Raw genomic sequence first — 21174 nt, 5'->3', positions numbered from 1 at the left:
GGGTTCAAATGCCTCCATTTTCTATGTCTCTACCATGTCTCCATTTTTAAAAACATTAACAACTCAAAATTTAAAATTTAAAAGTCAAAATAAAATTGTTGGATATGATCTATATCATTTTATCTATGCATGTGTAAAAAAAATATAACATTTCAATTTTGTTTTGGTTGTCATCAAGAGCTTGTAAAGAACACACTAATGTTGATAATTTCTAGACGTTGATTTTTCAATTTATTTATTCACATTTAAACAAAATCGAAATATAATAATTTTTTATGAGCACATAGAGAAAATAACATAGATCACATTTAACGGTTTTATTTTGATTTTTACGTCTTAAATTTTGAGTTATTAAAGTTTTTAAAAATGGAGACATGGTGGAGACAAAAAATGGAGGCATTTGAACCCTCATCAATATATATATATATATCTCTATATGAGATGGGCTATGGTGCATTGCAATGCATAGGCCATGGTGTGCATTGGACCATAAATCACCGATTCAAAGTCCAAATGACCGATCCAAACCGTTCATCTTGTTCTCCATATTAATATGTGCTTGGAGACCAAATTTTACATTTTTTGGAATTTTTTTACTATTTATTAAGCCACTTTGAAAATCGTTGATCCAACGGTGACTGTTTGGAACAGTAAAATCAGAAGCCACTGTTGGATCAGCGATTTTCAAAGTGGCTTAATAAATAGTAAAAAAATTCCAAAAAATGTAAAATTTGGTCTCCAAGCACATATTAATATGGAGAACAAGATGAACGGTTTGGATCGGTCATTTGGACTTTGAATCGGTGATTTATGGTCCAATGCACACCATGGCCTATGCATTGCAATGCACCATAGCCCATCTCTATATATATATATATATATATATATGCTTACATTAGGGGAAGCTAACCAATATATTCTATTGGATACCCAAGGCAAAAGACCAGCAGTTGTGATACAAGTCTTCATCAAGCTATCTCCATCATGCAAAATACTTATTCTCAAGAAAATTAGAGATAATAATCTACCAAAATTAAGGTAATTATAAGCCCATTGATCATCTCTGAAACTAGAAGCTATGTAGAGGCCGAGAAAACCGAGTGCCGGACAAAGCCCGGAGTTCATCGCAGATTTGAAATCTCTGTTGGCGAAAGATGAATTTACGTACATCGAACAACCGGCGATAATTGCGCATAAGCCGATCCATCGGCACTGGAAGAGCTTTGACATGATGAAATTAAGCACAGTTAATTTTTGTTTTAGAGAGAAATTGTATATCCATGGTCACATTAAATGATACAGAGATGAAGAGAAGGACAATTTTGGTGGTCAAGCAAAATAAATTTCCTAATTATAGTAAATTTATTACTATTTCAGGAAAATTATTTTTTAGTTTTGAAATAATAAATTTTGGAGGTCCATTTAGGTGCCTAATTATTTGGTGAGGCATAAATTACCTTTCTTAATTTGGTTCCTTCAAATTGGAAGTAAAGATATTAACAGAGCTATTTTAGCTTCACACAAGATCCAAAGCACCAATTATATACTTTTTTATTTGTCTCTATTAGTTGTGCGCTGCGAGAAGTCAAAATAACTCTGTATATATATTTTTTTCCCTCAAAATTTTAGTAGTTAACTCTCCTCTTAAAATTTGACTCTTTATTTATAATTTTCTTTTTTGTTAGTTAATATTCTCTACTATTTCAAGGAACTATTTATTTTGTTTCTATAATTTTCTTGAATTAGCTGTTTAAATTTCGGATATTAAAATTTTTAAAGTATAAACTGGCTCTGATGAATCATGAATGTAAATGGAATTCAGATCCAGTATACCCGACCGTGTAGAAGGAGCTCTGAGTTGGGTCGGTTTCAGTTCCAAGTTACGACTCGCCACATAAAAACAAACACGACTTTCGCCATCAGATAGATATAAGTCGAGGAAGGGTTACTTTTATCCTTCCAAAAAGCCAAACCCTTTTTTATTCCAAAATCTCTCTCTAGCTCTCAAATCCCAAATCCTTTCTAAAAGAAATCAAAATTTCCTTGTCAGATTGCGAACTATTATGAGCTCTTCAATGGCGGGTGCAGTATCTAAGCCATTGTTCTTCAGAGACGCCTTGTTACCGTATTTCAATTGGAGAGCCACAAATGAGGTAAAATTATCAATTACTTCGTTTACTTCATTTATTTTTGGTTTTTTCTTTGATTTGAATGCCAAAATTTGTAAACAGGGACATGAAGTTCCACTGGTAATCAATATCTCATATAAAGCAGCTTCAAATGGTATATCAGATTTTTTTCTTTTTTTCTTTTTGTGTGTGTGTGTGTGTGTTCATCTATGCACATTTTATACATCTTATCTGATTTTTGGCAATTCTCAATCAATTTCAGGTTGGCAGCTATTGACACCCTGTACCGCAACTGGTACAAATAGCATCAGAAAAATGAGAGGTTGGTACTCTAGTTGTATGTTTTTCTCTGAAAGACCTGATTTCTCATTGAATTTAAGCTGTACTGGTACACCTCTGAGTGTGAATACTTATTTAAGTTATACTGGTACACCTCTGAGTGCGAATACCGCTGATTTAAGGTATACTGGTACACCTCTGAGTGTGAATACTGTTATTTCTGGTTATTGGATGGGTCCTGATGACAAGGACGAATGCGGGTATGTTGAGGCTTTAGTTCAAAGAATTAATTGATTTTGTCTTGGATGTATATATAATATTTTTCACAACCAATTTGAAGTTTTTTAGGCTATAACATTTGACAGCATTTAACTTAATTTGATGATTTATTTAGTGTTTGGATAATGTTTTCATGAGAATGTTATATGTAACCTTATTAATTATATATTAAAAAAGTCAGAAAGTCTATTTAGTTAAAAAAGGAAAGGGGTGTCCATTCTTTGATTTTCTTAGTCAGTTCTTTTTCCATTTGTTTAATTATAATGCTATTTGATTGGATGTAAAAATAATATATATCACATGATATGTTTTATCAGATTAATTTTTGTTAGTAGGCTTTGACTAATAAATTCTATTATATTAAATAATACAAAATGTGACATATAGCAAAAGGGGAAAAAAAAATTAAAAATTAAATAAAATTGACTATTAAATTCTTTTTTTTTATCAGCTTTTCATCATACGCCAATAGATGACCATTGACTATTATATTTTTCAAAATTATTTGAATTCAAATGTGGCCACAATTGATTATTTACAAGAATAGATGCCCTTCCATTAGATTTTTTTGCATGTTATAAGATGTATCTTTATGACTTTACAAATAAATTCTTTGCAATTTTTTTTATAATATTTAGAGTATATCTGTCAATTTTGATCATTATGAGACTTGAAATGTGGTCTAAATTAATTAGAAATACAAATTATGAACTAACAAAATTACAAAAGTCAAACAAATACATGAAATTTTCTTTACATTTTGTACATAGAGCACAGTTGTAACTTTTTATTTTGTATAGGCGAACAGTTGCAATATTTTGTCTCTTCTCATATCTAATTGATCGAATTACAAATGATTAATTTTTTTTTCTCATATCGAAACGGTCAATCTAAGTCGTTTGTTGTATTCTACAAATCTTGTTGGTGTCAAGTTTTTACTATTTTTTTATTTTTAAAATATGGACCTAAAATGTTAAAAAAACAAAAATGTTTGCATATCAAATATGATTTTTCCAATAATTTGAAATACAGTACAGAAAAGTTTTAAATAAAAGTTTGGTATTCTATAAGATTTTAATATGTTAGATCACATTAAACTACTTGAATCCATCATTTAAATATAAAAAAAACATATAATTTATATTTCAACTAAATTAGCGCATGTAATTTTTGCGAACATAAAAAACAACAAAGCCCAATTATTCTCTCTTTGGACTTTCGTAGGCCTTAATTGATGAGCTTAAATTGGACAGGCCTTAGTCTAGGCCCAATCCAGGCCCTAATTGATGGGCTTAAATTGCACAGGCCTTAATCTAGGCCCAATCCATCGAACAAATTCGAAATTCACTCGCAGTGTCCCGAGCGCAAAAATACAGCAGAAATATTCCAGCAGGGGATTCACTTTGAATTCAGATGTACTACAATACCTGACTGTGTAGAATGATATCTGAGTCGTCTGATTTACTTTTGCACACATATCAAAGTGGATTCCTATAATCTAAATCGACAGTCAGTATTTTACAAAGTCAAGTACCTTGGATGATTCTCAATCTTCACTTTAAGATTCGTGCAAAATTATATTGAACAGTTTAAACGGTCCGATTTTATGCTGACTGGAGTTACTGATTTGCACCCATTTCCCAATTCATCTCTTCTTCTCGAACCTTCGTTTCGACGGAGGTGCGATCCATGGCGCCGGAGCCCGACGATTACGCCGCTTCTTTGACGGAGGAGGAACAGCGCGCGCTGCGAGGGAGCAAATTCGCGCCTCTTCCTGCCCCTCCGACCTCCTCTCGGCCTCTTCCCAGGTTGGTACGCTGTTACAGAACTATTTTCTTCTGATCTGCATAACTCGTGCATAGCTGTTAGCTGTTAGTTCACTATGTGCTGGTATTCATGGATCCAGATGCTAGGGTTTACTTGATTGAGATCATGGAATTTAATCATAGCGTGTATATGGCCTACTGTTATGAGTAGAGATTCTTTTGCATTGGCTCTGGTGCATTACAAATTTTTTATGTCGGTTATCAGGTTTTGTAAACGGGCGTTGAATTGAAACTAGGTTTTGTTAGTTAGTGTTGATATATCATATTTGTAACCAATAGAAATTGCTAAAATAGCTGGAAATTAAAATATTGCATGAGCAATTGGGCAAAACTAACTGCATTCAATGGTTCTGCCTTTGCAATTAATTCTTCCTTCCTTTCAATCGTAAGTTATGCAAGTCATTACCGCGTACTGTTTTTCTGAATTTATCTCAAATAAAGAAAATACAGAACTCTTTCATTTCAAATTTGGATACTCATAATGCACCATGGATTTAACTCAAGTCCCACGGCTGACACATAGGGACTATGAAGAAAAGAATTTTGGGTGTAAAGTAATCTTCCAAAATTGTGCTGACATCAATCAACCATATCATTTGTCAGACCAGTACAAGCTCCTGGTCCAATATTGGTACCCTATACAATCGCAAAGGCTATTTTCTGGGAGAGATAACTCAGCGATAATACCACCTCTCACTTTATCTCTGAGATATTCCGAAGTTATCTTCCTCCCAAATGCAACCAAAAAAGATAGTTTCATGAGTGAGGCTCTGGTACTTTGCAAAGCGCGGATCGGTCCGTGCTATAGATCCATATTTCCATTTTTAAAATTTAAATAGTTGATCTAAATTGTTCTACATGATTTCTATATGAAAATGTTCACTACTTTCAGATGGTCCAGAATTTTTAGATCAGGTGATTTCTAATTGTCTAAAAAAATAGTAAAAATTCTAAAAATGTAAAATTTGGTCTCCAAATACATTTTCATATGATAATAATGTTGGGCCATTTGGATCAGCTATTTAGACTTTGAAAATGGAGATATGAATCCAAAGCACGGACCGACCTGCGCTTTGCAAGTACCATAGCCTCACTTTAGTTTCATTACCTTCTCTCTTCTTCTTTCTCATAATGTATAGTATGTCCATTGATTGAAATGATGATTTCTGTTAGATTGGCACATCCTGGTGGGCCTGTGAAGACAAACAAAGCTGCAGCCTTGGCAAAATTTTTGGAAAGGAAGCTGCAGCAACCTGATGGGCTGAAGTCTATCAACCCAGACCTGCTAGAGTTGGCAGTAAAAAATGCCAAAGAAACTGTAAAAGCTAGCAACAGTATGACAGTTCCTTGAATCAAAGTTTTCTTTATAAGAAATACTCATGATAGTTTTTTGTACTATTTGGGGTGAACTAGGTTGAGGCAGGTAAAATTAGGTCAAGTTAGTTTTTACTATTATTTACTGCTATCAGATATTATTTTCAGGACCTTCGACCTCTGGAAGAAATGTGCGTCATGTTGCATCATTTGAGGATTCATCAGAGGTATGTGTGCATGATAATTTTTATTGTTCATTTAATTTTTTTTTTTTTTAAAATTTTAAAATGTGTGATGATAAAAGTAATACTTTGCAGGGTTCTGGGGATGACCTAGATGAAGCAGTAGAAATAGATAAGAAGAAAAGAAAAAGGAAAAAGACTAAGGTTCTTGCTGCATTCTTCAGTTATCTATTTAATAAAATCATGAATATTTCTAGTTACTGTATGGCCTCATAAATGAATATTTCAGGTTTCCAGAGATATTGAAGAACATGGAAACAAAACAAACAAGAAACAGAATAAGAAAAAGAAAAAGAAAAAGGAGAAAAAGAAGAACAAGGTACCAAACTGTTTGCTCATTTGATGTATATATATTGAAAAGCATTGGTAGTGGCTACCAATTTGCGTAAAATTAAAGGTGATTACAACATCTATTCTACTGTTACAACTATCAGAGCTTTCTGATTGAAGCCTCAATCCAACCGCTTCCCAGTTTGTGCTCATTTGATATTTCAGTCTTGTATATTTAATGGTGCTGCTTATTATTATTATTTTTGTTAATTTCTTTTTTTTTTTTCTCTTCAGGAGGGTAAGAAACATAAGAAATCTAAATCATGATCGAGGAGCTTTTGGAATGGTATGAAGAAACAAGCGTTAATTGTTGCGTAAGGGACTTAGAAACTTTGCCAAATTGTTTGTCAAAGATTTTAGACTTGTATTGTTTTTATTTTTTAATGGCCTTAACCAAGTGTCCATTTTTTCCTGTTGTAGTAATTTTGTTCCTTTTGTAACTGAAGATTAGGTACATTCTTTCCAAAACGTAGTTGTTAATAATAAATATTTGAATCTAACATTTCAAATTGTCATGTTATTGTGCATTTTGATGTTGATAGAAGAAACGGTGTTTGCTTAATCATCTTAAATTATTGTACGGGATCAATTTTGTGGCCAACTCCCTAATTGTCTTTTGTTGGTGCGATTAAAGAATGAGAGTGATATTATGGTACTATGTATAGCACATAGCCACATATTGATCCGTACTTCAAATTAATATTTTTATTTTCAAAATTCAAGCAGACATTCTGAACTGTTCAACATGATGTTAAACATCATGAAATTTTACATTTTTTTAGAGTTTTTTTGTTATGTTTTTAGATAGATACAAAATCTCTACATTTGATTTTAGATCAAGTGTTTTTCTACCTTCTTAAAAAAAAAAAAAAATAATGTAAAATTTGATCTACGAGCACATATATTTTTATATGATAATTATGTTGAACAGTTTATATTAACTATTTAGCCTTTATAAAAAGAAATATTAAATATTAATCTGAAGTACAGACAAATATACGATATTATAATATACGTTATGCATGATATCGTAGCCGCACCCAAAAAATAATATAAGAGCAGATAGACAATGCTCTCTACCAAACACGGTTCGTCACATCAGTTTGGCTCAGATGGTAATGATTGATGAATTTCGTCTTTCTAAACACATTTAATTTCCACATGAGACATTTAAAAGAATATTGGAAATAAAGAGAATCCTTATTTCCAGAAAGACAAAGTTGCTCTTTAATTAATTACCAATGCGTGTTTTTTGTACAACGATCTGGTACCAAGTAAAACGAGACAGATATCACTTTGCTTACTAAAAATTGCGTGCGTCTCAATGTTACATTAGACCACTACTCACGTTGACATGTAAATTAAGCTTATGCATTGCTAAGCGAATGTGTATCCCCTGCATTAACTCAAAGAATCTTTTGAGTTGATGAATCACAATCGACTAATTTTAATTTTAAACGGAGTCAATCCAGCTGGCTCCTGCCTAAAACATTAGGGCCCTTTAATATTAGTGCGAATCTAGTTCGCACGAACCTTAAAGCAGATCGGATTGTCGAGATTCATTAACTCAAAAGATTCCCTTTTGAGTTAATGCAAAGGATATAAATTCGTGCTAAGCACCTAAGCCTCATATGCATTCATGTTGATATATCAAAATGTATGATTTGGGGGAAGAACAAGAAAATGTGTACAACAGAACACCTAGAACTAGGAATTAAAGGACCAGAGAGAGAACCATGCAATGGCCATCAACAATTTCTCTTTGAATAATTCGAGAACTACAAAGAAACTCTGCAACCTTCTGATTATCCTTTGACATAATTTAAAAATGGAAATTGGAACAAGAATTTACAAAAATCGACAGTTATTCCCTTGTGGTCGACTTGTTCTCACAATTAATCAACATTAGTTTTCCCTAGTTGATAACTTGGCCCCACAAAACAGAGATGTAGCAGAGAGAACTAGACATCAATACTACACTATTTGGGCAAATTTCACTAAATCTCACTTTCATGTTTTCTCGCATCTTAACCCCCCAAATTGAGTCACCATACTGTAATTCAACATTGTTAGGACCCGCATTTATTTCACCACCTTTCAATTTGAAATTGAACTACCAATACTAACAGGTGCATTTGAGCCGCAACTGCTTACAGTTACTGAGAAGGTCAGTTGTGGAGAAATTGGCTCTGTACCGGATAAATTGTCCGGTTGGATATCTCCAGTGGTGGTAGTGCTGTAGGGGAGATTGACTGGAAAGATTGGCATATCAGAGAGAGCAGAGAGAGAGGAGGTTGAAGGGGTGTAGCTGAGGGTTCCCATTGGATGGTCAAACTTACATGTGGGCCCGTATTTGCAGACCCCATGTTTTGCATAGTAGTTGCAAGGCTGAGCACCCTATCAGATTAAACATTGAGTTAACAGTAGCAAAAACTATAGTAATGATGTCTTCAGTACAAATCCCGGTAGTTAATACTTAATAGTAATGTTCTTTTCCATCTAACATACAATGCTGCAATTGGATAATGCCAAAATATACAAAGAAAATAGAAGGGAATGGAAAGAGACGAGAAATAATAAAACAAAAAGGTCATAAACAAAATTAGTAGTACCTAATTATCGAGTACCACTTGGTACATGCCAATCTTGTACAACAGGTTTTATGCTAGAGTGCTAGATCAAACAAATCTTCCAGTGATATTACTATCAGAGTTTTATTTATTCAGTTATTTATTTTGAGAGAGAGGTACCGATCGAAGAGGGAGGCCGATAGGACTTAGCACACAATTAGTTCTCTGCAGGTTCAGGTCAGATGGCACCGGATGATTGTATCGACAACTTGTCCCATATTTGCAATACCCTTTGTTGATGAAATGGTGGCACTCGGCCTGTCCTGGCCTCTGTGGCAAGAGTGAGAACTGATCTCTGGGACCACTGCATGTGGGCCCCATCAGGGAAGGCACCACAGGCAGAGGAGCTACTTCATACGGATTATGGGGTACAGGTGGCGGTACTTGCTGTTGTAAGTTGTAAAACGGAGGTGCTTGTACCAGTTGCTGGCCTGATGGTGCTAATAAAGGACTGATGGATCCCTACTTACATTTAAAAAGCATGTTGATAAAATAAATGAACCCTTGCGAGCATTTTGGGGCATCAGTTTTTGTATTTTACGCAACATAATTCTGTTAAACCGAGATTTTCCAAAGGATTAGAGCTTAATAGAATTTGAGGCACTTTTAAAACTGATATTACTGGCATCCATTTGGTGATATAGGTAGAAAAAAAATACTGTGACTTAAACAATATAAACAAAATAAAATGAAAATTGAAAAAAAAAAAAAAAAAACTGACCATATAGGGGTTCCATCCTGGAGCTGGCACCACACCTGGTGGCATCAACATAGCCCCGTAATTTCTTGGTGGTACAGGATATCTCCCGACATTTAAATTCATATTCAAACTTGGAAGAGGAGGATATAGGACTGGTGTGATGAGAGATGAAGATTGAACAGCTGAATAGTTCATTGGTACTAGTGCTGAGACCTGGGTTGTCAGAGCTCTCTCTGGATGGTGAAACTTACATGCTGAGTTATACTTACAACTGCCAGTTTTCAGATAGTAGTTGCACTCTTTCTCCCCCTGGTATAAATTTTTCAGTTATCAATTGCAACTCTATGGGACCTTTTCCAAATTACATCCAATATTGGCATAAAACCACCACACCATTGACAAATTTATGCAAAGTGCCCAAAGTACCCTTGTAGCTTTGCATTTCCATTTTAGATTATACAACTGATAACTCATAATATTTCATCATAACTACTTGTGTAAAGTCACGAAAAAGTAATATACCAACAATTTTTTATTTATTTATTGCTACAATCTCATGTTCAATATTGAATATTCTACTTGATATTATGTTTTTCTTCAAAAATCTTGTGACAATTCACGAAAAAATATTTTTTTTATCTTCTATATATCACAATTAAGAAGATAAACATTTTTGGTTACAATATGGTTATCCTAATCTTATAGTTAATAGTTTACTTTATACCATGATTTCAGTTAGAATGACAAAAAATGAAGATTCAAGGGTATTTATTCCTGTGCAGTAATTACCTGTGTTGGTAGAAACTAATATGCGAAGTACTATGCAACAATTGAAGGAAAGAAAAATATCCAGTGGTGAAACATATCAATTAGGTAAATAAAACTAACCGGTCTATGTGGAAATCCCAGACTATTTAGTGCAACAAGCTGTTGAGCTGATCCGCTAGATTGCTTCGGGTGGTTATATTTACATGCTGACCCAAACTTGCAAGACCCATTTTTCATATAGTACTATAAATAACGTTCAAATTGTTAGTATATTAATAATATGTTGCACAAAATATTACATGAAACATTAGTTGTCAAAATATAATACCTCACAAACAGGTTGCTCAGGACGTTCCGGAAATTCTCCAGCCCCCAAAATCTTCAGCAATGAAAAAAATACAGCACAAAAACAGTAAGTAATGAATTAACAGGTATGATGCGTACAAGCCAGTAATGAATGGATATGCATTCCTTACCAACAAGCTGTTGCCACGTGGATGATTGTACCGGCATCTGTCGCCATAGCCACAAGATCCATTACGAAGATAATAAACGCAATCAGGTTCACCGGGTCTCTCTGGTAAGCTGGATCTGCCATCTCCTATTTCCAACCTCCTTATTGAATCTATTAAGTGTAAACAATGGATTAAGTACATTTCATATGAACTCATATTCTTCAATCAGATTTCACAGTCATTACTTAATAAGCCAAAATGAACCTAATGCAAAGAAATTGGAAGCCTAAGTATCTACATTAACTCAAGCAAAGAAAAAGATCATAAATCCGAAAACAAATTTGCATCAATTGAAAACTTTCAACAGATTTCATAAACCTCATATAAAACCTAACAGCTGACTACCCCAAATCGACATTATCTAACGATTCCTAAAGAAACAAAACAGGAAAACTTCAAATAAAGGAGACTATAACCTTCAAGTTCAGTATTTGCCCCCCCATGGCTATTCTCTAGGGTGATCGTCTTACGTACGATCGGTGCCTCCATGACCCGTCTAAAAGCTTCTAGAAACTTCGTAATATACGAAGGATCAAGGATCGCAGTGCAATGTCGATTTTTACTATATACAAAGAAACGAAAAGAAATAGAGAAGCTTTGGTTCGCCTTGATCTCTCTCTCTCTCTCTCTCGCCTCTCTCTCTTTCTCTCTCTTTCTCTTTCTCTAGCTATGAGCTTAGGTGTGTGTGTCGGTTTGGCTTGGAAGTGTTTTATTATTATTTATTCTCTCGATCTCGTTTCTCTGAGCTAATAAATGGACCATTTCTTTCGAATGCGGGTCCCATTTTAGCCTTAATACATAATTAACTCGTTTTGTAATGGCTTTAATTAACATTTAATTGAAGACCGGGTCCATTAAATATTCCTTCTAACTCTACGGTTTGGTCTATGTAGTTTGTACCCGCCAAGTTCTAGGGTAATAGTTCAACTGGACCTGGTCTACATGAACCCATTTCATCAAAAAGGTTTTGGTCTTCTGCGTAGGAAGTCAGGGTGTTTGAATGCCTGGTCTTCACGGCAATTTCCTGGTCAAGTTTGCTCCGTGTTTCTTTGGTTTTGGGGGAATTTCATGTATACCCCCCAAAGACTTCAAAATTACATATTTTCTCATTTAAACTTCAAAAAACTCACAAATTTACTCATTTTATTATCTTTTATATTAAAACTCATTTTAAATTTATAAAATACCCATTTTACATTTTATTAAAAACACAAAATGACCATCAGACTCAAATTTGATCTAATGTGTTGCTTCAAGATTCGTGTTGATATAGCGTGCACGAATCTTAAAGCATTTACGATATGCATACATCACATTAACTTATGTGCACGTTGCTTCAATATCCGTGCGGGTTCGCTTAAGATTCGTCTTTATCTAGCATGCACAGATCTTAAAGCAGTTCGGACGGTAGAGGAACCCTCTAGATTCAAACTTGAGTCCGATGAGTGTTATATCTTTTAATAAAGTGTAAAAATGACATTTTATAAATTTAGAATAAATTTTAATATAAAAAACAATAAAATGGATAAATTTGTGAGTTGTTGAAGTTTAAAAGGGGAAATACGTAATTTAAAAGTTTAGAGAGGAAAATGCGTAATTTTGAAGTTTCTAAGGGTATACGTGAAATTCTCCGTTTACTTTTCTTATGGTAAAAAAGGTGTCAACACGGATTTGACGGTGAAGATATTTTTCTACTTTTATCCTCCACGAAATCGAATAACAAACAAATAATAAATAATTATCAAATAAATTAATATTTTATATATTCTAAATATATAATTAAAAATATACCAAATAAATAAATAAATTACTTTACACATATAGTATATAATATCATTTACATATAAAAAAAAATTACTACAAAAAACTATATAAGAAATTATATTAATAATCTTATCCTTCAAATTATATTGTCATATGAACGAATAAAAAATGTTACACAAAATATATTTATCTATTATATTATAAGAGTATACAATTGAAATAGTTTTTTTTTTTTTTTTATAATTGATATCCTGATAGTTAACAATATATTTTATCAAATCGAATATAATAGAATAGACTGCTAAAAAGGTTTGGTTGACACTTTTAAATAAAAACCAACAAGAATCTCAACTTTTGAAAAACTCTTCTTTTAGAATCTTGAAAGATTTGATTGTCCATAAATTGACGACTTGTGGGTCCACATGTCAGCCGCTCAAAATACTGTATAAAATAATATGATGATTTTATTAAATTTAAAATCCATTTAACTAATTGATATTTCAGAAAGGTGGTTGGAGTTCAAGATTTGTAAGGCATGTCATATCATAAGATACTTTCAATCAATAGATTAATAATTATTAATTAATTATTGTCTAATTTTATTTTATGCTTAAAATTATTATACTTTTTACTAATAAATGTTCATTTATGTATGAAGTATATCTAATTTAATGTATGAAATTAATTACTTTTATTATGTGATCATTTATTAATATCTTTCTTATATAATATTTTATTTTCGAACGAAATTAAAAAAAAATAAGCCTAATTTATTTGATCAGGAATTAGTCTAGGGAATAATAAAATAAAAGATTGCTCTTTCAAAATAAAATAAAATATTGTATAATGAACCATGGAGAACTGTTTTAGAAGAATAGTGACTGATAGTAAATTAATATCATCTACATATATATAAATTGGAAATTATTTTTTTTAAATGTACGAATAGAAATTATTTTTTATGTACACATTTTAAAACAAATAAAACCGAAATTTTTATTTATACCTTTTCCAAATAAAAATAAACCAAAACACCTCAAATTTTGGGGAATTCCATATCTACTCGGGCCGCTAAGCTAATATGCGGCCTCATTCATGGAGGGCACAGTTTGGTTTGGAGGCCTCTCAAAACTTAAATATATTTAATATTACAGTGTATTTTTTTGGGTTTTTGGAGGGTTGCCAAGTCAATATACCCCCCTCTCCCCCTCCCCCAAAGAATGAGACCGCATATTGGTTTGACAGTTTGGATAGATGTGGAATTATCTCAAAATCAAAGTGTTTTGATTTATTTATATTTTTATTATGATATAAATAAAAATTTCAGCAAATAAAAGGCTTGATTGAACCCAGGGGCAGAACTAGGTACAATCAAAAGGGGGGCCAGATCCCCCATAAAATCGGAAGTTGCTTATTGGGGGTGGTTATTTTCATATGGTTTTTTTTAAGATGTATACCGATTGGCACTCCCCATGCTGTTGTTCTTTCGTCTTTTGGCAGCAAATCCTGGTTCCGCCCTAATTGAACCCATGATATTATCGAATGGGATCCGATCCAATCGAACAAATTTGAAAGCTTACCAACGAAAGCTGAAATTTATATCGTTGGAATTTCAATTTCATAATCGATCCTTCAATTAATTATTATTGTAAAAGTTAATTGTATATATGACTTTAATTAATATGTTCAAATATGTTGGCTAGATTTTTTTTTTTTTGGCTTAAAAAATAGAAAATTTGATCAATCAATAAATTTCTATCTGAATCAAGATTTATGTGTAAAACTAAATTCAAGATAAAAATTACCAATAGATTGAAGAAACATCGTGGCGGAAACACTTGTTGAGACTATTGACATCAAATCTCGCGTGACCTTCCTTTATCTCGTTTGTAATAAGAACCTCGTCTCTATTAGTATCCACTTAAATATGTTGAAAATTTTTACGAGTTAAATATACTAGTAGCAATCTGGCGGCGCCCCTCTTTTTCTCCTTTTTATGGTTTATGGAAGTTAAAAACTATGCAAGTTAACAACAGATTTGATCTGCTTATATAATCTTTTAAGGGTGAATTTTTTGTCTAAAGGGCTTTGGATAAAATCTCATTCAAAGTCAGTTGTAGATCGTCTGATCTGTGTTAAAATTTACACGGATGGTTTAGATTTACAGAGCCATTTAAAGTTATTAAGTTTTAAATATGTTGGTATGAATATTAAAGCAAATCAAACGGTAAAGCTTGACTTTGAATGAGATTCTGTCCAAAGCTCTTTGAACAAAAAGTCCAATTTCATCTTTTAAACCGGGTTTCCTAAAATGCAACTTTCTAAAAAAACCGAAAAAATATAAAAAGGATTGAAGAAAGTGGACTTTATAAATAAATCAATTAACTATCAAATTTGGCCCATGATATATTTCGTCAAATATAACATTTAATCATATTAATTTCATACCATATAATTAGTCATATGTTTAAAATGGGCCATGCTGGCAAATATAACCTGTTAATCATATTAAGATTTGAGCTATTGTGCTTCATGAAGTAAAATATGAGTGTTACTTCACGTTTATATTATTAATTTAAAATTCAAAATGTCGATTTGAACTGTTTAAAATGATATTCATATTGAAATGTGTTTGGAAACAAAATTACATTTTTGAAATTTTTTTATTAACTTTTTAGAATTTTTTAAATCGCTATTTTACAGAAAATTCTGGACTGTAACAAAACAGTGATTTTAAAAAAAAATCTAAAATAATAGTAAAAAAAATTCAAAAAAATATAAAATTTGGTCTTCCAACAAAATTTAATATGAAGATCAAGTTAAATGGTTCCAATCGACTATTTGCACTTCAAAATCATAAAATATGAGCGTAAAGTAAACATATCATTTACTTCAAAATCACAATAGCCCAACGGATAATATTAATTCCATACCATATAATTAGTCATATGATATTTGAGTAAGGCTACGGTGCTATGAGTTGCATAGAGGGCTACGATGCTACAGTTCAATATTCGAGTTTTCAAAATCCTAACGGTCGATCGGAACCGTTCATCTTATTCTCCATATTAACATGTGTTTGGAGACCAAATTTTATATTTTTTGAAAACTTCTTACTATTTTTTTAGATATGTAGAAAATCACTTGATCTAAAAAATTATGCACCATTCAGATATTTAATTTCTACCTATCTAAAAAAGAGTAAATTTTTTTCAAAAAATGTAAAATTTGGTCTCCAAATATATATTAATATGAAGAACAAGATGAACGGTTCGGATCAACTGTTAGAATTTTGAAAACTCCAATATTGAGCCATAGCACCGTAACCTGATATTTTTTTTAGTAATTTGCTGGTGGGCATGAGTAAACGGTGCATGAACTAAAATTTGAAATATGAACACGTAGTGGAATTAAAACCAAACAAAATTCATCTGAACATTTTGTTTCAAAAAAAGGTGCAAGATGGAGACTGATTGACTCGATCCACAAGTCTAATCCATCTCAAGTGCAAAATGCAGACTGACCGACTTGCTTCTTTTCCCTTTCACATCAACACTATCTCAGTTAAGAAGATTTTTTTATTTATAGAAATTATCAGTGTTCTAAATAGCTACGCTATAGCTTTTCTGTACCATAAATGCTAAGTTATGAGATAAAAGTACGCTAACTCAGTTACGACCGCTATAGCTATAATAGCTGACCGCTATTACCGCTATATGAGACCCGCTATGCTACATGGGTTTTTTTTTTTTGCAATTTACATGAGTTTTTGTATTTCTATTCTTATTTTTAATGCTACATGGTGTTCTACGATAAGTATACTAAACCAAACTATATGCTTCTATTTTTATTTGTGATTTATTATATCATTCTATATCGAGAAATATTCAAATAGTAATTCTTCATTTTTATTGCTCTTCATTTGTAAAATTATTATCGTTCGTTTCAATTGAAAGTTGATTTTGATTATTATTATAATATATAAAATATTTAAATATGTATATTGACTTCTTTACCTTATAAAATTAATTGCTCTTTGTCTATTATAATATGTAATACTATGAAGTATAAATTATTAAATAACGTTACTTTTTAGATTTTTTTTTTCTTCTTATTTGCATCATTGATAAAAAGTATAGATTTAAATTAGTTGTCATTTAGTTGTTACATTAATTCTTTAATATTGATTATGTTGATAATTAGTAGAAATATATAATATAAAATCTGAAAAGGAAAAATCTGAAAAGGAAAAATCGCTATGTATGATAGCTTCCGCTATAGCTACGCTATTCGCAATAACTTTTTTTTTGTCTCCCAGCTATGCCGCTATAATCGCTATTTAGAACATTGAAAATTATTTAAAAATAATATAGATATTAGATGGGTTGGTTTGAGATTTTTATCTTATAAAAGGAATCGATTTTCTTTAGTTTAGGAATAAGATTTTATGAGGCTAAGAAGGAATGTTTTTTAGAAACTATAAATAAAAAATAGATTTTATCAAATCAACTTGATTGCTTTGTTTTTTTACAAAGATTATAAGAACCGAGATGTCATTTAGGTCTCCTTTTTTTGGGACCGAATTGTCATTTTGGTTCGAGCTGTTTTCACAAATTTTGAGAAAAAAATACGTTGAAAAATTGTGAAAATACCTCAGACTGAATTGCCATTTCGGTCCAGAAATTTTTTTTTGAACCGAAAGGGCATTTCAGTTCTTATGATTTTTGTAAAAAAAAGTAATCATGTTGATTTCATAAAAATCTTTTTTTAATTATGGTTTATGAAAATAATTGGCTAAGAATAAGCTGAATCTTAAAGAAATCAATATTTTTTTTTGGGTCATTATATGAAATCAAAATTTTCATATATTGCATCTATTATATCCTTTATATTTTCTATATTATTTCTATAAATAAAAAATCTGACTGTCACATGAGGCAAAATTTAATGACATCTCAAGACCTTATTTTTCTTTTCTTTATATGGTATAAAGATTAAAATTTTCAAATCATTTTAATAATTTAGAATATACTTTAAATCTATATCTCCCACATAAAAAAAAACAATAATCAAAATCAACTATATTAAACATAATTTTCAAAAGATACCTAATTTTTTTTAACTAATTGCTTCAAAATTATGATATTTGGGGTAATTCATGTACGATGAGTATTTTTAGAAGTTGTTAAGAAAGAAAAATTGGGAATCAAGTTTTAGAATTCACTGTAAATTTATAATGAGGTCAACTAGGAATTCAGATACAGTGCAATATATGACCGCGCAGAATTAGGAGTGGAGCCAGACTTTCAAATTATGGAGGTCAAACACACAATAAGGATCAATCATATAAATTTTTTTTTTAAGAAAAAAATGGGGTTCAGTTGACTCTCATTCCTTTGACCTGGGTTCGCCTTTGTGCATAATGAGATCTGAGTCTGGGCATTTTAATCTGACACGAATCTTAAAACGAACTCTCTTATATTTTAAATAGAAACTAAATTAATTTTGACTTAGCTGTGAGTATTCTATTCTTATAGTACAAAAGAGACACTTGTTAACTTGAATATATTAATTTTTGAACTTCTTGACCACATCACTATTATACAAATTGAATATTACTTATAGCTGGTTAGAGATCCATGAATTAATTAGTCAAAACAGGTAGGGTAGATCCAGGATTTTCGTCAGAGGGGGCAAAAAAAATATCGAATCGGGTTTAAATAGTTAATTCAATTTAAACCCATTAACTAATTGGGTACTCAATAAAAAAAAACAATGCTTTGACTTGTATTTTCTAATGCTCTAACTCGTAATTTTTGATGCTTTAACTTATAATTTTAATTACTAATCATAATTCATGAAATTTATTTTGATTTAAACACTAGATTTAACATGAATTATAAATTAAACATCCAGAAGGGAGTAAAAAAAATAAATTAAAAAGACAAAGTCAATCAACACCGATAGATCATCACTAAAACTCAAAATCTAGAGGAGGCGGTTGGCCCCGTTACATGCTAACTCCGCGCCTGAAAACAGAGTATGTAACAATTATGTGTGAGAAATCCATTTTGTCTATTTAACATGTTAGTGAGCTTTATAAAAATTTGATAGAGACTTGTCTACCAGAACCTCCTAATATATCTGATGCATTAATTATCTAATTCATAACATCAACTTTTGTGCACTTATTTTGGAAAAAACATATGAATCCACCGTGCATATCAACAAATTCTATAAAAACATGATTGTTTACATTGTATTTATTTTTTTATTTTTTTATTTATTAAGAAGTGGAATTGCCACCAATTTCTATTAAATTGAAAATCAAAGTTTTACACAGCATTACCGGTAACACCAAGTTGGTACTATATAGCTACACATGTACCACAATCTTAAACAGTTATTAAGCACATACCTACAAAAAGGAACTATACCAACTAGCAATAAAGACCAACATCATCAAAAGATAACCTACAACCAACAATCCTGAAAAAACACACAAAACAAACACCTCCTACAAATATTAACAACAACAACAAAAGTAAAAGTATGCATTTAAGACCTTGCATCTTCCAAATTCAACCAAGACACTATCTGCAACTCATCTTCACCATCCAAAGCTGTTGCTCCTCCATTCATAAAGATTGTAACAATTATATCCCCCATGTAAATGGCCCGCTTGATACCTAACAGATCCTTCACATCACAAGGCATAATAAGTTTTAGTTGCTCAGTTAAATCATTTTTCTGTTGAGATGCCCAAAAGAAAGCAAGTGAAATAATCTTGGAACCTAAAGATTGAATATTCAAAATATTGACATCACGAAAAATAATCATGTTTCTATCCAACTAAAGTGACCAAAGTATTGCCCTCTAATTATTTCCACCAGTTTTGCATTTTTAAAGGAATACAATAATCAAGTTCTCACAAATTAACCACACCTAAAGAATCAAACACAAAATGATTGTAATTTGCAATCCAACTCCAAAGATTAGAATGAGCCACCTGACAAGACACAGAAAGACGATTTACTGTTTCCAACTCTGTACAATAGACACATCTTTGATCACCTTGCCAACCTCTATTAGCCAAATTAACCTTAGTAAGAACCCTGTTTTGTTTGAGGAGTCACAAGAAAATTTTAATTTTCAAGGGAATATTGGTTGCCCAAATAGAATCAAACTCATTAATATGAACACCTTCAAATTCTAACAATTTGTACATATAATTAACTGTAAATTTGCCATGTGTTGTCCACCTCCAAACAATCTGATCTAGATCAGTACCTAAGTAAAAATTTGAAAATTGTTCTACTAAAGAACCCCATTTGCTAAGTGTATTACCATTCAATTGTCTTAAAAAACTAATATCTACTACATTATTACGAAATACATCAGCAACTAAGATATCCTTTTCATAAGCTATAAGAAACAAATTAGGATAAACATCAGCTAAAGGTAAATCACCTTCCCTATTTTACAATTAGAACTAACTTAAACAATTGAATTAAGGGAAAGAAATATCCTTCCATAGAGTTGACAGTACTCTATAATCACCTATAATAGAATATTTATTAATTAATTTTTTTTTACAAGTACCCTGTTCTTTACATTGTATTGTATATCTGTTCTAAATTCAAATTTCCTTACCAATACAATATCATTTTGTTATTTCTAACTTTATCCTGTGTTTCAATGAAAAATAACAAGAAATTAATTAAGGAGAGGAGAAAAGACTTCGAGCTCTTTTGAAGACTTCACAGTCTCTGCTCAAAAGGAAAAAAAAAAGGTGAAAAAAGACTAGTTATCAACCTTAACATAGACATGACAGTAGTTCAGATTAGGTGAGATATCTGATAGAATCAAATTAGATTCGAACTGTTTAACTTAAACTTTTTAACTTTGCACAAATCTTAAATCATACTCACTATATCTCAAATATGCTATAAAAACCAGTGTTGTAAAAATAACGGTATGCGGTCATTGGACAGATAGACATGGTACCGCCGAGTGATTAATTGAGAATAATCGGCCATAATTAGAAATAATCAATCAATTAGTTAAAAAAATGTATGACGGTTTGGTCACCGCCAATGACTAATCAGCCAATTAATTAGCCTAAACAAACTTTTTTTACAACACTGATAAAAACATTCACATATATATATATATATATATATATACATGGATCAAGTGAAAGGCAATTGTTTCATTTTGGGCCAACAGTAGCATGGGCTTGGTGACCTGACAATTCTAGTAAGTGCACCAGAAAATATCAACTTTATCTCTAACAAGAAGATCTAATTAAGATTGAAACCAATCTTTTAATCCAAGTATCTTACGTTACGTAGCTAATTAAACACCATCAAAACATTAATTAATCCTAAATATATAT

General features: G+C 31.5%; 3 protein-coding genes and 1 long non-coding RNA gene across 6 annotated transcripts; 2 read left to right on the top strand and 2 right to left on the bottom strand.

The window, feature by feature from the left end:
* The first annotated feature begins 1960 nt into the window (after positions 1-1960).
* On the top strand, positions 1961-2733 carry LOC144555809 (uncharacterized). The gene is made up of 3 exons (XM_078304237.1): positions 1961-2153; positions 2232-2283; positions 2392-2733. Exons 1-3 carry the CDS (start codon positions 2064-2066, stop codon positions 2700-2702), a joined length of 453 nt encoding a protein of 150 aa, XP_078160363.1. The 5' UTR covers positions 1961-2063; the 3' UTR covers positions 2703-2733.
* On the bottom strand, positions 2330-2667 carry LOC144555810 (uncharacterized). Its single transcript, XR_013512125.1, has 2 exons — positions 2605-2667; positions 2330-2562 (listed from the first exon to the last, which is right to left on the bottom strand). It is a non-coding gene; the product is annotated as an uncharacterized LOC144555810 (long non-coding RNA).
* Positions 2734-4292: 1559 nt separating the features above from the next.
* On the top strand, positions 4293-6901 carry LOC144556076 (uncharacterized). Of its 2 annotated transcripts, XM_078304567.1 has the most exons (6): positions 4293-4495; positions 5687-5847; positions 5996-6054; positions 6145-6213; positions 6299-6388; positions 6634-6901. In XM_078304567.1, exons 1-6 carry the CDS (start codon positions 4377-4379, stop codon positions 6664-6666), a joined length of 531 nt encoding a protein of 176 aa, XP_078160693.1. In that variant the 5' UTR covers positions 4293-4376; the 3' UTR covers positions 6667-6901. The 2 variants fall into 2 exon arrangements, with proteins under 2 accessions (XP_078160693.1, XP_078160694.1); XM_078304568.1 differs by lacking the exon at positions 6145-6213.
* Positions 6902-8141: 1240 nt separating this feature from the next.
* On the bottom strand, positions 8142-11732 carry LOC144555716 (zinc finger CCCH domain-containing protein 32-like). Of its 2 annotated transcripts, XM_078304120.1 has the most exons (7): positions 11429-11732; positions 10974-11122; positions 10826-10876; positions 10618-10740; positions 9751-10038; positions 9150-9491; positions 8142-8796 (listed from the first exon to the last, which is right to left on the bottom strand). In XM_078304120.1, the coding sequence occupies exons 1-7, from the start codon at positions 11499-11501 to the stop codon at positions 8497-8499; spliced, it is 1326 nt and encodes a 441-aa protein (XP_078160246.1). In that variant the 5' UTR covers positions 11502-11732; the 3' UTR covers positions 8142-8496. The 2 variants fall into 2 exon arrangements, with proteins under 2 accessions (XP_078160246.1, XP_078160247.1); XM_078304121.1 differs by lacking the exon at positions 9150-9491 and having other exon boundaries at positions 11429-11697.
* Between the last annotated feature and the right edge of the window lie 9442 nt (positions 11733-21174).

This window comes from Carex rostrata, chromosome 6 (assembly GCF_964058835.1).
Source record: "Carex rostrata chromosome 6, lpCarRost1.2, whole genome shotgun sequence".
In the NCBI taxonomy this organism is placed as follows: domain Eukaryota; kingdom Viridiplantae; phylum Streptophyta; class Magnoliopsida; order Poales; family Cyperaceae; genus Carex; species Carex rostrata.
The sequence above is the reverse complement of the archived record's forward strand: the minus strand, read 5'-3'. Positions and strand labels throughout refer to the sequence as shown.

Coding starts and splice junctions, on each gene's coding strand:
- LOC144555809 (XM_078304237.1), top strand. CDS start 2,064: ATGAGCTCTTCAATGGCGGGTGCAGTATCTAAGCCATTGTTCTTCAGA. Junction 2,154..2,231: donor ATTGGAGAGCCACAAATGAG/GTAAAATTATCA, acceptor ATTTGTAAACAG/GGACATGAAGTTCCACTGGT. Junction 2,284..2,391: donor ATATAAAGCAGCTTCAAATG/GTATATCAGATT, acceptor AATCAATTTCAG/GTTGGCAGCTATTGACACCC.
- LOC144556076 (XM_078304567.1), top strand. CDS start 4,377: ATGGCGCCGGAGCCCGACGATTACGCCGCTTCTTTGACGGAGGAGGAA. Junction 4,496..5,686: donor TCCTCTCGGCCTCTTCCCAG/GTTGGTACGCTG, acceptor GATTTCTGTTAG/ATTGGCACATCCTGGTGGGC. Junction 6,055..6,144: donor CATTTGAGGATTCATCAGAG/GTATGTGTGCAT, acceptor AATACTTTGCAG/GGTTCTGGGGATGACCTAGA.
- LOC144555716 (XM_078304120.1), bottom strand. CDS start 11,501: ATGGAGGCACCGATCGTACGTAAGACGATCACCCTAGAGAATAGCCAT. Junction 11,123..11,428: donor GGCAAATACTGAACTTGAAG/GTTATAGTCTCC, acceptor TACACTTAATAG/ATTCAATAAGGAGGTTGGAA. Junction 9,492..9,750: donor CAGGATGGAACCCCTATATG/GTCAGTTTTTTT, acceptor AAATGTAAGTAG/GGATCCATCAGTCCTTTATT.